At 54.0% G+C, this 15887-nt stretch overlaps 1 protein-coding gene across 1 annotated transcript in view; it reads right to left on the bottom strand.

Annotated features, from left to right (window-relative positions):
- LOXL2 (lysyl oxidase like 2) overlaps positions 1 to 15887 on the bottom strand; it is a 50724-nt gene that overhangs the window by 33844 nt on the left and 993 nt on the right. The window contains exons 2-3 of the mRNA XM_032091981.1: positions 6648 to 7053; positions 4531 to 4706 (exon numbers count right to left, since the gene is read on the bottom strand). Coding sequence (XP_031947872.1) covers positions 4531 to 4706; positions 6648 to 6999 — 528 coding nt within the window. The 5' untranslated portion in view covers positions 7000 to 7053. The remainder of the gene's footprint in view (positions 1 to 4530; positions 4707 to 6647; positions 7054 to 15887) is intronic.

The following is a 15887-nucleotide window of genomic DNA, read 5'->3' as shown; positions in this document are numbered from 1 at the left end:
TGAGCTCCTGACACCCAGCAAAGGCTCTGCACCTCCATCAACCTCCAAGGAATCCTCTGAAAGCTGCAGTGGGGGTGGAAAGCAGCAAAAAAGATGGAATTTGAACAAGGGAGGGGTGGATTTCTGGTGCTGCCGGGAGGATTAACCCCTTCCTGCCTGTCTCCCCCATCCTTATCACTCACCCTCCCCCCAAACACTTCCCTGTGCCCATCGCAGGAGCAGAGGTCAAGCACTGCCCATTCCCAGCAGGAAAAGGGATGGAAAAGCTCCAGGATGGGAAGAGGTGTGACCTAACCCTCCAAACACGAGCTGTGATGGGAAGAGATCTGTCTGAGCATATCCATATGGAATGGCCGGGTGATTTATGGCCATGGAAAATGTCATCCTATCCCGCTGACCCGCGGCTTTTCCAAAGCGGGAAGCGGAGCTGTGCACGGCGGCCAAGGAAAATAAACTCGGCTCAGGGGTTATCGAGCTGCTCCTGAAGGAGTGGGGGCTCCTCGAGAGGCAGAGCTGAGCCAGACTGGGGCAAAACGCCACCGAGCAGGGCCCTGGCACTGTGGGGTCACGGCTGCTTTTCCACCCCCTGATTTTCTGTGGGAAACATTCCCAGCCCCAGGGAATTTGCACCAAAGGGGCTTTAAGATTTTGTAAATGATGACCAAAAGCTGAGAGAATTGGGATTGCTCAGAAGCTTTGGGGTGACCTCATTGTGGCCTTCCAGTGCCTGAAGGAGCTGGGAGAAAGATGGAGAGGGATTTGGGACAAGGGCTGGAGGGACAGGACACAGGGAATCGCTTCCCAGTGCCAGAGGGCAGGGCTGGATGGGATATTGGGAAGGAATTCCTGGCTGGGAGGGGCTGGGATGGAATTCCCAGAGCAGCTGTGGCTGCCCCTGGATCCCTGGAAGTGCCCAAGGCCACGCTCAAGGATCAGAACCTTTTCCCAATATTCAACTAAACCTCCCCTGGCCCAGCTCCAGCCGCTCCCTGGGATCACCCGCCCAGCATCAGCCCTCGCTCCTGTTCCCAGCAAACAGATCGTTTGGGAATCACAAGCAGGGTGGGAATGCAGCTTAGGAAGGTGGAATCCGACAGCCAAGCTCGATGCAGCACCTCCAGCCAGGCCTATTTTAGTAAAGCCTGGTTTGAGCAGCGGGGGGAGCACGGACTGGAATCTCTCCCTGGGAATTCCGGTGGGATCACTCCGGCTTTGCTCTGTCAGTGCGGAAGCTGATGGAGAGTCCTGACCGCAGCAGGGCTCCGAGGAAATTCCAGCCCCCTCACCCCTCATTCCAAAGAGAAAACATCACTTGGACAAGCCCTGGGCTCCAGGCTGCTCCCAGGCTCCCGGGGGAGCTCCCCGGGCTCCCAAGCCCCCGATGAACGCGAGGAATGACTGCAGCATTCCCAGGCGCGTTGGGAAGGGCAAAGACTTCCAAACTCGCCTTCACAGGAGGCTTTGGACCCCCCTGGTGTGGATTTGTGAGCCCCTGAGTCACCCTGCTCCTCGTTTCTGGCTCCAGCTGTGCCCCACTGGCTGCTGAGGGGATAAAGCAGAGAGAAGAGAAGGAAAACTCACAGGGGGAAGGAGCCGAAACATTTGACAGCCACTTGTGACTGCAAGGAGCTCCCGCGATGGCATCCCAAACATTCCAGCTCCTCACCTCCAGCCTTAATCCTGCTGCAAGGGAACCAGCAGGGAAGGAGCCCTTCAGCTCCAGGGATTTTATAGGGAGAGGGGGGAAAGCAGCTGGAATTTGCAGAGTGGAAGCAGCGGTGTGGTGGGAGGGTTCCTGAAATTCGGGGAGAAACAGAACCCCGGAGTGGTTTGGGTGGGAAAGGAGCTTGAAATCATCCTGTGCCACCCCCCCTGCCGTGGGAAGGGACAGCTCCCAGGGTGCTCCAGCCTGGTTTTGGGCACTTCCAGGGATCCAGGGGCAGCCACAGCTCCTCTGGGAATTCCGTCCCAGCCCCTCCCCACCCTCCCAGGGAAGGGTTTTTCCCCCAGTCTCTAATTTTCACCTGTTTTCTGTCAGGTTGAGGCAGGCAGGGACGAGCTGGGGGTGAGAGCAGCCCCTGCCCGGGAACTGCAGCACTTCCACCTCCCTCAGTGCAGCTCCTAAAAATAAATCCCCTTCTCCCTTTTGCATCCCTTTCTCCCGAGCGATCCCGCTGATGGATCCGGGCTTCTGCTCCGGGAATCGCTTCAGCCTCCTGATCCCTCTGAAGTTTCAGCACCCCCAGAGCAGCAGCTGAGCTCGTTCCCAATTATCCGACGTGCTCCGCTCATGCAGCCCCAGAGCTGAGCTCATGGAAAAGCAGAGCCCTCCAACGCTTCCATGATTCATTTCTGGAGCAGCTGGGAGTGAGGTGACCTCCGTCTAGACTAAACCAGTTTTTCTCCCAGGTGTTTTGAGGACTCTCTGTGGCTTCAGGGCTGCCAAAGCCACCCCTGGTGTTCCACGATCCCGCCTCATTCCCTGCGACACAACGGAGCCATTGATGGAGCGGCTCGGGATGATCCCTCCCGAGCCAGGGGAAGCGAGGTCAGGGCAAGGAAAGGAATTTAATCCCTCACGTCCTGTACCTGCAGCCCTTCCCTGGAACGCTGAGCGCTCATCCCGAGAGCCCGGATCCGCTCCAGCTCACGAACAAACCCAAGGATTCATCCCTGGGAACCACGCTGGGATGTGCAGCACATCCAGGATGTTCCCTGGCTGCTTAAAAGGAGCTGGAAAACGCTTACGGTGGGGGCTCTTTCCATAAATTTTTGCCAAGAGCAGCCAGGGGATTCAGACAGGGAAAAATCCAAGAAAAGGGAGGCGCTGCCTGAGGCACCACAAACTTCCCAAGCTGAGGAGTTGAAGGGAAAACAGCCTTTTTTCCCTTTTTTCCCCCTCCGAAGAGCTCATCCCAGCTCCCTTCCAGCCCAGCATTCCCTCATTCCTTTCTCCCGCAGAAATCCCACTGGGATGTGATCCGAGCCCTCCGGTTCCGCCTTTTCCCGGCTCTCCCCCTCAGCCTCCCGGTGGGACCGGGGACAGCCCCGAGCCTTCCCCACAGCAGCGAGCAGCCCACGGCTTCCCCTCCTCACCTCCAGCTCGAACCCCACATTCCCACAAACATTCCACACTTTTATCCCGCTTTCTCCGTCGCTGCTCCTCCAAAGTACGCCAAAATATCTTTAAATCTTTCCCTGTCAACCCAGCCACGGCTGGAGGAATTATCCCACCCCAAATCCAGCCCTTCCTGCTGCCCCCGTTATCCCAGAGAGCTCCAACCCAGCCCCAGCATTAAAAGGGGAGAGAAAACTCCGGATTTTTGTCCTTTGGAATGGAAAAAAGGCTGGAAGTTCTGTGAGCACAGCGCACATTTTGTCTCTCTAAATTCATCCTCTGAAATTCCAAAAGAACGGCTTCCAGTTTTGAAAAGTGGATTGGGGAACTGGAAGAATTCGTAGCAAAAAATAAATAAAATAAATCTCCGACTGTTTCAAATTCTGATTCTTTCTCTGACATTCTGAAACTGGAACCTGAATTTTGCCTCTCCAGCCCAGCCAGGAGCAGCCAAGGGTTTGTTTTAACTACAGAGATGGGATAAACATGGGATAAACATGTGGGATAAACATGTGGGATAAACATGTGGGATAAACATGTGGGATAAACATGTGGGATAAATTGATAATGTGGAATAAATAATGTGAATAAATATGGGATGAATTGATAATATGGATAAATATGTGGGATAAATATGGGATCAACTGATAATATGGATAAATATATGGGATAAATACAGGATCAATTAAAAATGTGTTTAAGTCCCAGCCACCCCCATTCCCACAGGACTCTGGATCAGAGTTTTTACCCCGTTTACCTCAATTTGATTAATCAAGCGCACATTTTGTCTCTCAAAATTCATCCTTTGAAATATTAACAGCTTCCAGTTTTGAAAAATGGATTGAGGAACTGGAATAATTCATAGTAACAAAACCCAAAAAAACCCCTCAAACTGCTTCAAATTCTGATTCTTTCTCTGACATTCTGAAACTGGAACCTGAATTTTGCCTCTCCAGCCCAGCCAGGAGCAGCCAAGGGTTTGTTTTAACCACAGAGATGGGATAAACATGGGATAAACGTGGGATAAACGTGGGATAAACATGTGGGATAAACTGATAATGTGGAATAAATAATGTGAATAAATATGGGATCAGTTGATAATATGGATAAATATATGGGATAAATATGGGATAAACTGATAATATGGATAAATATAGGGGATAAATACGGGATCAACTGATAATATGGATAAATATGTGGGATAAATATGGGATCAATTGATAATATGGATAAATATGTGGGATAAATACGGGATCAACTGATAATATGGATAAATATGTGGGATAAATACGGGATCAACTGATAATATGGATAAATATACGGGATAAATACAGGATCAATTAAAAATGTGTTTAAGTCCCAGCCACCCCCATCCCCACAAGACTCTGGATCAGAGTTTTTACCCCGTTTACCTCAATTTGATTAATCAGGGAGTTGTCAAACTTGAAGCCGGGGATCCTCTTCTCGCTGCACACCACTCCCACGTCCTCGGTGTGCTTGCAGTCGGTCACTCCCCAGCCGTTGGAGCCGCAGGCTGCCAGGCTGCTCTCCTTGCCCGTGCAGTGCACGTTGTCCAGCCAAATTTTCCCTGCAATGCGAAGAAAACACAACTCAGGCTCCACGAGGAGAAATCTGGGAGCTGTTTTCCAACCTAATCCCAAGAGTAAAACCCCCTTGGGACGCAAGCGCTGCCGGGATTTTCCGCAGGAATTCGTTTCCCTTGGCAGCCCCAGCGCTGTTCCAGCAGCCCCAGAGCTGCTCCCTAAAAAGCAGAGCGGGAAGAGCCCCCCAGAGCCTGGATTCGGGACTCGAGGCCTTGGGATTTCCCTGGGAATGCTCCCTCCCACCGGGTTTGTTTTCTGATGTCACGGCCTCTTCCTCGCTTGGGAATCTCCTGCTCTGCCTGCGGAGCCAAAATCCACAAGTTTGGGAGCACATTCCAGGTTTGCGAGTTCAGTTGGTCGCTGCTCAGGCTGCGCTCGCTCTTTGATGGGACATTATAGGTGTGAGCACTCAAAAAGTCCTGAAAACCAGCCCAGCCAGCCCGTTCGGCCCTCCTGAGGGGAATTTTATCCCTGTGGGATGCCAGGCTCCAGGAAGGGCAGGAAAAATCCTCTGCGGGACAACATTCAATCCCAAATCCCGGTAAATCCCTTGGGGTACCCGCTGTTACCCAGACACGCTGCTATTCCTGTGTCCTGTCCGAGTTTTCCCTCTCCACCTCAGTGGGTTTGGGAATTCACGGCTGTCACACCCAAATATCCTCCTTTCCAAGTGTGTTTGTCCTGCACATGTTTGGGATTCAGGTGGGATTTCCCCCACATCCACCAGGTGCAAGTGAAAAGGGCAGGAAAGGAAAATGAAACATGGAAAAGCACATCTCCGGGACAAGGGGAGCGGCTTTAAGGTGGAAGAAGAGAAATTTAGATGGAATTTGGGAAGGAATTCCTGTCTGTGAGGGTGGGGAGGGGCTGGGATGGAATTCCCAGAGGAGCTGGGGCTGCCCCTGGATCCCTGGAAGCGCCCAAGGCCAGGCTGGAGCAGCCTGGGACAGTGGGAGGTGTCCCTGCTATGGCACAGGGGGAATTGGATGATTTCAAGCTCCCTTCCCACCCAAACCATTCCATGATTCCATTAGATAAAATTTGGGATGGGGCTGAACAGCTTTTCCTCACAGGAACAGCCTGAGGGCACCCAAAATGGTCATTCCTGTATAAACCAGTAACTGTTATTCCCACAGAATCCTGCAGAGGATGCGAAATGTCCAGACCCCTTTGGAGCCCCAGACCAGAACAACCCAACCCAAATGCAACCCCGGCACAGCTCCGGCTTTCCCTGGACCCCGTCCCTGTCACAGAGGGACTGGAGCTGCCCCTGGGGAGGAGCAGATCCCAAAAAGTCTCGTCTCAGTCTCCTCTTTTCCAGGTGCCCTCAGCTGCTCCAGACCCTTCCCCATCCCTGTGTCCATCCTTTGGATACTTCCCAATAATTCCACACTTTTTTTACCTCACGGATCCCAACCCCGCCTGGCCCAGCATGAGAGAGAAACACCCCAAACCCATCAATGAGACTGAAATTGGGGATTCCTGGGAGCTAGAGAGACCCCCCAGTGCCCTGGGATCCCAAACTGGTGCCCTCAGCTGCTCCAGGCCCTTCCCCATCCCTGGGTCCATCCTTTGGATGCTTCCCAACGCTTTCACCCATTTTTTACCTCATGGATCCCAAACCCACCCAGCCCAGCACAGGAAAGAAACCCCCCAACATCACCAATTAAATTGAGACCTCTGGGATTCCTGGGAGCTGGAGAGGCCCTCCCAGCACTCTGGGATCCCAAACCAGGTGCCTTCAGCTGCTCCAGACCCTTCCCCATCCCTGTGTCCATCCTTTGGATACTTTCCAGTATTTCACACCTTTTTTACCTCATGGATCCCAACGAGAGAGAAACCCCCCCACCACCATCAATGAGACCGAAATCAGGGATTATTTGGAGCTGGAAAGATCCCTCCACGCTGCTCTGGGATCCCCTCACCTTCTCCTTTGCCATACTTGGAGCTGGGCAGCCAGGACACGGCCTCCACGTAGCCCAGCTCCCGGCACACCACGTGGGCGGCGTGGATGGAAAAGTCATCGTCGCACACGGTGCCCCACTCGCCGCCGTAGAACACCTCCACCCTGCCCTCGTTGTGCTTCCTCTTCTGCCCCGCCAGCCTCAGCTGGATTTTGGGGACGTTTGGGGCTCTCTGGGAGGGCTGGAACACTTGGGGGGCTGGCTCGGGGTAGCCGGGCAGGTACGGCCAGTGCTCGTACTGGGCGCAGCTCAGCGAGGAGAGGAGCAGCAGCAGCAGGCAGTGGTTGGAGGGAAAAACGTGGGATCTTCCCATTTTCAGCGCTCACCGTCCTCGGAGGCCGATGCAGGCGCTGCTGGCAGGGCCGTCCTGGGAAGAAGGAAATCAGAGTTTGAGTAAAGGTTGATATAAATGTGATCTCTCTTGGGAATTGAGAGGTTGTGTCCGACACCGCCGGAAAAACTAAAGTCAGCTCGGGTGTTTCTTGTGGGGTGGATGAACAAAATGAAAAAAAACCCCAACATTTAAAAGTTTAGGTCGACTTGGCAAATTCGGCCAAAAAATACATTTCCCCAGTAAAATTCTCCAGGTTGGAAGTTGTAGCAAATGGTTTTCCTGTTTCTCCATAAATCCAGCAGGAAACCTTCATCCAAATCCTCCCAGGACAGAACTGAACCAGTTTTTTCCCCCCCAGCTCCTTCCCTAAAGAAGCCAAACCCGTCCCAAACGATGGAAAACCTGGAGGGTGGGGAAATCCCACGAACAGCAGTGAGGGATTTATCCCAGAGTCTGGGCTCCCAATGGGATAATGGATTTGTTTCTGCTCCTGCACGTCTGGTTCCGTCTGTAGCAACTCAAAACATCACCGGACACTTGGCAGGAGCCTTGGATAATCCTGGAATAGCAGAAACTGTCTCCAATTATTGGTTGGAAGTCTGGACAGGGATTTATTGCCATCCAAAGGCTTAAATAAGGAGAATTTAAGGTGGGGACAGGCAACTTCTCCTGACTCATGAGAGGAATTTCATCCAGATCCTGTGAAATCCCACTCTTTCCCTGCTTCCCGCTCGCATCCCAGCACATGGAGTGGTCAAGCAGGACATGTGGGGGGTGAGGATTCCATAGTTTCCGAGTGAAGCAATGCCAGAACTCAGTGGGACAAACCTCCCCAGAGCTCTGGAGCTCCGATATTTCCTGGCAGCCACCGAAGGGGAGGGAGAAGGGGGAAGGCTTGGCTCCAAAGCCAGGGGGCCAGAAACTAAAACTCTCCGGAATTTTAGCTAAATCTGGTCTATCCCTAAAAAAAAAAAAAAAAAAAAGAGCGGGAAAATTCACATCCTCACACAGAGACACAAAATCCATGAACAGCCTCAAAAGCTGCTTGAGGAGGGGATGGATCAGAATTCCAGGGAAGTTACTCAAAATTCCAGAGGCATCAATCCAAACCTCAGCTCCAGCACTGACCTGCTGGGTGACCCCAGCCAGGACACTTCCAGGGCCGTGCCTCAGTTTCCCTGTGGATAAAGAGGGATGGTGCTCAGGAGATTCCCTGCTGGAATGCTCCGAGAGCTGGGAACGAAAGGCATTTGCCTAAGGAAGAGAGGAATAAAACGAAGCACGGGGATTAAAATCCCAGCGCTGGAGGAGAAGCAGGAAAAGCAGGAGGAGATTTTCCAACAGATCTCATAAATCAGGATGGGGAGGGGGGGAGAAAAAACCTTGGAAAATAAACATTGGATCTCGAGGAGCCAATTTTTTTGTGGGTCAGGAGGTGAGGCTGAGAGAGAGGAATAAAATCAGGTCCTGGAAGGGATGAGAGGAAGGAAATGCAGACGGAGAGGGGATTTCCCAGAGGGAATGCAGCTGGCAGGGCAGGATCAGAGTGCTCCTGGATCCAGGCACTCCAGTACCGGGACTGGAACCAGTCAGACCCTCCTGACTCCGAGCCCAGCAGCACCAGGCTCCGAACAAACCTCGCAGCATGGTTGTCATGGATACGGGATGGGTTTAGCCCAGGCCACAAACGGGGGCACAGAGATGCTCATGGATGCACAAAGAATTCCAGGAATCCCCTTGGATCATAGGGAAGGACAGGTGGGAGTCAGGAGCGAAAACCCCCCAGGGGAGGGGTTGGCCTCAGCAGGGCCACGGCCTCGTGCTCTGCAAAAAATCGGGGGTTTGGGTTTTGATTTTAACCGTTTTCATCTCTTCCATCCCCAAACCTGGTTCGATCTGCTCCGTCCCCAAAATCTGGTCCAATCTGCTCCATCCCAAACAGGTTTTGATCTTCTCCATCCCCAAAATCTGGTTGGATCTTCTCTATCCCGTGACATCCAATTTGATCCTCTCCATCCCTAAACAAACACCTGATTTTGTCTCCATCCCTAAACAAACACCTGATTTGATCTGCTCCATCCCAAACACCTGATTTGATCTGCTCCATCCCCAACACCTGATTTGATCTGCTCCATCCTCAGTGGCTGCTCCTTGCTACTGCAGGAGCAGCATTTTTAAAGCCTCAGCAAATCCCGATCCCAAACCAAGTTGGGCTGCAGGAACCTCTCCCTAAAAATTCCACTGAGGAGGCCCCAAAACTCCCTTTAAAAATGACTATTAAAAGTCATTAAAGCTTTCCCAGCGCTGTCCCACACTCCGAGAACGCAGAGCTCTGTTTGTAAATATTTGTATTTCTATTTCTGGGACCTTCTGGAGCCTCTGGATGGTCCTGCAGCCACACGAGGGATGTTTGGGAAGGGAAATGCAGATAAAGAGTGCAGCAGCCTCCCAGTGAAACCCTCCCGGGGCAAGGCAGCGCTTCAGCATCTCCAACAGAAAGTGAACAAACTCCCCTCTGGGTCACGGTTTTGTTTTATTTCGGAGCCCCCAGGAAGCTCAGCGCCCACTGAACCCGAACATCTGAGAGGGGAAAAACCTCCACAAAGAGCCCAGAACCCGCCCCGCGCCAGGACAACCCCGTGTCAGCGCTGCTTTAGGGGCTCCCTCGGGATCAAGGAGCGACTCCAAGCTGCAAATTCCACTTGCCAGCCCTTTCCCTGCGCAGATCCAACCTCTCCGGTTGTTTCCCCGAAGGACTCGAGCCAAAGGACACAAGGATGTGGGGAAACCACCCGCGGGAGGGCTGCGAGCGGCTCCCAGCCGAGCGCGGGGCTCCCGGAGGCGTCAATGAGCCGAGCGCTGCCAGATGCCAGAGCCTTTCCAAGAATCCCGGCGCTGGGAGACCTCGGGAGCAGCTGGAAGGGAGGGGAAGGTCACGGCACAGCTCCAGGTTGCTTTAATTGGGACCGAGATTAGCCCGGGAGACGCTAATTGGGATTAGAGCGCATCCGGGAGGTGGAATTTGGGCTCCTGGCAAAGCCTTGCTGAGCCCGGCTGCTCTGAGTCCGGAAAGGGCTGGATTTTGCTCCCCCGAAATGGAGGGATTTTGGGATCATCGAGTATCCCGACTTGAAGGGACCCACAGGGATCATCTGAGTCCAACCCCTGGCCCTGCGCAGGGAGAGGAGAAAACTCCCAGGGCCGGAGAAATCCTGGGGAGGGAGGACAAAGCTCCCAGCTCCACAGAGGGAATTCCGGCTGGGAAAAGGGAGTTCTAACGAGATTGTAGGAACACATTCCCAACCTTTCCTTAAGGAAAACCACTCGGGTCGAGCAGCAGCGTGTCCCAACTCTGTGTGGGATCGGGGAAGGCACTGGAAACCCCCCCAGAAATCCCATTCCTGCAAAAACTCTGGGGGAATTCCGCACCAGAGCAGGGACAGCAGCCGCGCCCTGCGTTCCCTCCGATCCCAAACCCCGCAGACGGAGCTTCCCCAGGCTCTGCATCGCCCCAGATGAGCCCTCCCGCTCCCACAGCCCCTGCTCTCTGAGGGGCTCCGGAGAAACTCCTCAGGTGAAGTCGGGAAGAGCGGAATCCGAAGGGATTTGTCCGCAGCCGTGATTCGGGATTTGCAGGTACAACGGGGAAACTTCGGGAGCTCAGCAGCATCCAGGGAAAGCTCCCAAGGTTTCAGCACTGGAATGGGGTCCCGGCTTTCTGTCTACCCCGAGTGGACAGGAGGGAAAACAGGGAATTCTGGCACGGGAGAGGTCTGGGCAGCTCCTGGCACAGCTCAGGTTGTGGCTGCCCCATCCCTGGAAGTGGCCAAGGCCAGGTTGGAGCAGCCTGGGATGGTGGAAGGGGTGCAATGAGGTGGGATTTAAGGTCCCTTCCCACCCAAACAGTTCCGTGGCTCTGATCCACAGCATCCAGGCCCCTTTTCCCTGGGATTCGAGACCAGGACTGGTTTAGAGGATTGGTAACAGAGAAAATTGCCCGGCAGTTCCTTCCCTCCATGGCACGACAGCCACAGAAATCCTGGATTTATTCCTTCCTGCCTCCTCCTGAAACCTCCCTCCACAACTCCAGGACATTTTAGGGCACTGATATCCAAGGAAATGCTCCTTCCTCGGCTCCAAGATATTTTAGGGCACTGATATCCAAGGAAAACTCTCCACAGCCACAGAAATCCTGGATTGATTCCTTCCTGCCTCCTCCTGAAACCTCCTTCCACAACTCCAAGACATTTTAGGGCACCCATATCCAGGAAAACTCTCCCTCCTCAGCTCCAACACATTTTAGGGCACCGATATCCAAGGAAAACCTTCCCTTCCCTTCAATTCCCGCAGGCCTGCTCCAGCCCCAGCCTCACTCAGAGCACTTTAAAGGATTTGAAGGGCACGGGCGGCACCGGGCAGAGCCAACTGCACTCCCACGTTTATGGGGCCACCGGGAAAACCCCAATAACACAACTTAACATGGAAAATATTCCAGCAAAAACCACGGCTCTGCTGCCGGGAGCAACATCTGGACACGTTTTTCCCTCCAAATCTCCGAGGGAGCTGCACGTGCTGAGCTCCCTGAGAGTAAAGCCAGGCTTAAATCTGCGGGAGGTTTGGTTTGGGCTGGATTTTCCCGTTCTTTTGGGCTCGTTGCTCCCCTCACAGCCTCTAAGAAGCTCCGGATTTATTCCTGACGTCAGGACAATATTTTGGTCTCTCCATTCAGAGGAATCCAAGGCAGAACATTGAAAAGCCCTGGAGCAGAGCCAGGCTGGAAGGCAGGAAATTCTCCAGGTCTGGCTCCCCGTGCCGTATTCCAGGCTGGAAGCTGAGATCCAGCCCCGCAGGAATGTGTAATTTAAGGCTTTCAGGAGTGATCCTGGTGGCTGCTGACTCAGCCCTCTCCAGGTCTCCAATCCCGGGTTTTGAAGGGAACAGAGGCGCGGGATGGCAAGGAAAAAACATGGAATCGTTCTGGGATCATGGGATGGTTTGGGTTGGAAGGGATTTAAAGCTCACCCAGTTCCAACCCTGACACCTCCCACTGTCCCAGGCTGCTCCAGCCTGGCCTTGGGCACTGCCAGGGATCCAGGGGCAGCCCCAGCTCCTCTGGGAATTCCGTCCCAGCCCCTCCCCACCCTCCCAGCCAGGAATTCCTTCCCAATATCCCATCCATCCCTGCCCTCTGGCAGTGGGAAGCCATTCCCTGTGTCCTGGCCCTCCAGGCCCTCCTGCCCAGCCAGCTCCCAGTGCCCAGGGCTGTTCCTGCAGCACCCACAGAGGGAAGGGAAAATCAAATCAGAGAATCCTGGAATGGTTTGGGTTGGAAGGGACTTTAAATCCCATCCAGTGCCACCCCTGCCATGGGCAGGGACACCTCCCACTGTCCCAGGCTGCTCCAGCCTGGCCTTGGGCACTGCCAGGGATCCAGGGGCAGCCTCAGCTCCTCTGGGAATTCCATCCCAGCCCCTCCCCACCCTCACAGGGAGGAATTCCTTCCCCATATCCCACCTAACCCTGCCCTCTGGCAGTTTAAAACCATTCCGTGTGTCCTTTGTGGCTCAGTTTTTTAGGAGTGGGAACGAGAAGGGATTTAATCCATGGGGATTTAACCCTTGGAAAGCCCGGCCACGGCAGCACGGAGACTCTCAGAGCGATGGGAGAAGGTATCCAAAACAATTCCCACCCAAACCATTCCCTCTGCCCATATAAAAATCCCTCTTCTTCCTTTCCATGGACCTCCCAAGGCTCCCAGTCCTGAGCTTTTCCTTCCCCAGGTGTAACAGACCCCACTCCTCTCCCGAGCTCAATCCCAGCCGAAATTCCCCTTTTTAATCCCATCCGAGCACCCAAACCATGGCTAAGCTCGGGCAGACCCCGGGACCAGGAGCTTCCCTGTCCCATCCTCATCCGGAGCACAGAGGAAAGTCTGGAATGCCGGATGGGAGCCCTCTGTGCCCGAGGATCCAGCGATGCTCCACATCCCTCGGGAGCAGGACAATGATCCCGATTGTCCCTGGCCCGGGGCCGGGAGCTCCGAACCGTTGGTGTGGAACGGGAATCCCGGGAATCCTGCGTTCCCAACTCCACGCTCCATCACCCCCGGGGCATTCCTGGGGATGGGAACAGGATTCCTCGGTGCCACGGGAGGAATTCTCCAGCCTGATCTCCATTGGGAGAATGATTCCAGCATTATTAAAGGGAATAATTAATATTATTTCCCAGCCCAGAGTTACTACAGGGAATAAAGCCCCGCCATTCCCTGGGATAAGATTTTGGATTATTTATCCCTTCGCTCTGAGAGTCTCTGCGCTGCCATGGCCAGGCTTTCCAAGGGTTAAATCCCCATGGATTAAATCCCTCCTCGTTCCCACTCCTAAAAACCTGAGCCTGGCAGGAGCAGAGGCACCGACCCTGGCAGCAAATCCCAAAGTCCAGCAGAGATCCAGAGCCAAGGGAACGGCGTCCGAGCGGAGATTTCCCGGGTGGATAAAAGCTCTGGAAAAGCCTGGAGAGCCTTGGAATGGTGGAGTTTGGAAAAGACCTTTCAGAGCATCACCAAACCACGTCCCCAGGGCCACATCCAGGGGTTCTTGGAATTTCCAGGGATGGTGGCTCCACCGCTGCCCTCGGCAGCCCATTCCAGGGTGTTCGGGAATGTTTGCCCGGCTGGGGAGGGGGAACTGCGGCGGGCAGGGAGCAAAGGGAGGGATTTACAGCCCTGGGGAAATCCGTGTGAAAATTCCATGATCGAGGCCCTTTTCATCAGTGCTTGATTAGAGCTGAGAATCCCGGAATGCTTCGGGACCTTAAATCCATCCCATTCCAGCCCTGCCTTGGCCAGGGACACCTCCCACTGTCCCAGGCTGCTCCAACCCGGCCTTGGGCACTTCCAGGGATCCAGGGGCAGCCCCAGCTCCTCTGGGAATTCCATCCCCACCCTCCCAGGGAGGAATTCCTTCCCAAATTTCCCCCCTTTCAGCTCGAGCCCACCCCCCTTGTCCCACCACTGCAGTTCGTGGTGAGCTGGGAATTCCTGGTTCCCATTCCCAGGTCCTTGGAGCAGCCGGGAGCCTGGAGCCCGGCAGAGTCAGAATCCACATCTCGATTCCTCCTCCTGCTCCCGCTCCAGGCAAAGGGAAGAGAGCTGGGAAATCAGGAGCTTCCAGGAGCAGCAGAGCTGGATTCCGGCAGTGCCCTGGCGAGAAGCTGCTCCGCGCATCCTGCTCATCCCAGGAGAGCTTTTTGTGCCTCCTGGGATGCCCCAAGGGGCTCCAACTGGGAGCAGATGGGAACTGAAGGAGATCTGGGAAGAGGCACGGCCCGGATTTGGGAGCTGCTCAGCGGAGCCCCTTTGGGAAAGGTGCTGGCCGTGGATCCGGGTGTTATTCCCGGAAAAATTGCTGTGTCCTTGGAAATTTTAGGGCGTTTATCCTTAAAACCATCAATATTCCTTATAAATATGTCCATAGGGAGAAAAATTTCTCCTTAGAGAGATAAATCCCTCCCTGTGGAGATTGGGAACAGTTTTCCTGCTGCATTCCCAGATTTCTGAACCAGGATCTCTGCAACGTTCTAAACTCTCCTGACCTTTAAATCTTTTTCTTTTTTATCTCCACACGGCAACATCAGCTTAAATGAAACCCCAAAAATTCATCTGAAGGGGAAAACAAATCCCAGAGAGGGATTCTGGGTCGGGGGTTCAGCATCCCGGATTCCCGTGGTGCCGCTTTCCAGGCGGATACGAGCGGAGGGGATCGTTCCTCACCCTCTGCGTGATGCTGTCTTAATTAACGCTCCCTAATCCACCAGCGGGACAGAGGGGCTCCAAACCGGGCTGCTGTTATTCCTGGGGAAAATCCCTTGGAATAACAAACTTCCGCCGGCATCGCTGCGGGTCGGGAGCGGTACTTTTCCTCCTCCCGCGGGGTTTTTGCACGGGAAATGTGGGACGGAAAGTGCCAAAAAAAGGGCTCTGGAGAGCACCTGGGTGAGCTGGGAATGATCCCAGTGCCCGGAACTGGGAGCTCTGGTTTGAAACCGCCCCAGGAATGCTCTGGAAGGGTTCGGGAGGAGAGGGAATGAAAGGGGGAAAGACATGGAAATGGAGGAACAGCGAGGAAAGCGGAAGGGAGCACAGGTACCGTGAAACCAAGGAATTCGGGAGTCCAGTTAGGAATAAAAATTCCAGAGCTCGTTACTGGGAAAGCATTTTGGGGTCTGAGCCTGTAAAAGGAGACAATTCCAGCAAACCCCATGGATTTTCCATTAAATCACCCTGCTGCAGGCAGAAACATCACCCTGGGCTACATCCCCGAAACTCTGCAATCCCGGCGGCTTTTCCGAGCTGCTGAAAATTCCCTGAAGTTTCTCTCTAAAATTCTCCTCTCTGCACCCAAAAGCTCCCGCTGGCTTGGACTGGAGAGGAACGGGGAGCCTCAGCACCGCCTGATTTAGGGATGAAATTCCCCTTTAACAGCTCATTTTCGGGGATGCTTCCCACCATCCTGCTGCCCTTGGGACCAGGATGAGCGGAATTCCCTCCTGGAGCAGCCGGCGCTCGCTCCAAGGTGTGGTTTCTCCCTGAGCGCTCGGATATTCCAGCAATTCCCACTTTTGTTCCATTCAATGTTTTTTAGCTGCTCCCTACCCCCCAGCCGAGGAAATTCCTCCACCGTGGGTGGCTCAACGTGAAGGAAAACTGGGAAGGAGGAGCCCTAAATCCAGGATTTCCATCCTGTATCCAGGAAAAATTGGAGGCACCGCGCTGTCACCTTCACGAGCTGACTGTGGAGATGAGGAATTGTTTTCCTGCTGCTCTCCCAGATTTCTAAACTTGGATCTTCCTCTCCAATATCCCAAAC

Source organism: Corvus moneduloides, chromosome 27, assembly GCF_009650955.1.
Source record: "Corvus moneduloides isolate bCorMon1 chromosome 27, bCorMon1.pri, whole genome shotgun sequence".
NCBI classification, from domain to species: Eukaryota; Metazoa; Chordata; class Aves; order Passeriformes; family Corvidae; genus Corvus; species Corvus moneduloides.
The sequence above is the reverse complement of the archived record's forward strand: the minus strand, read 5'-3'. Positions and strand labels throughout refer to the sequence as shown.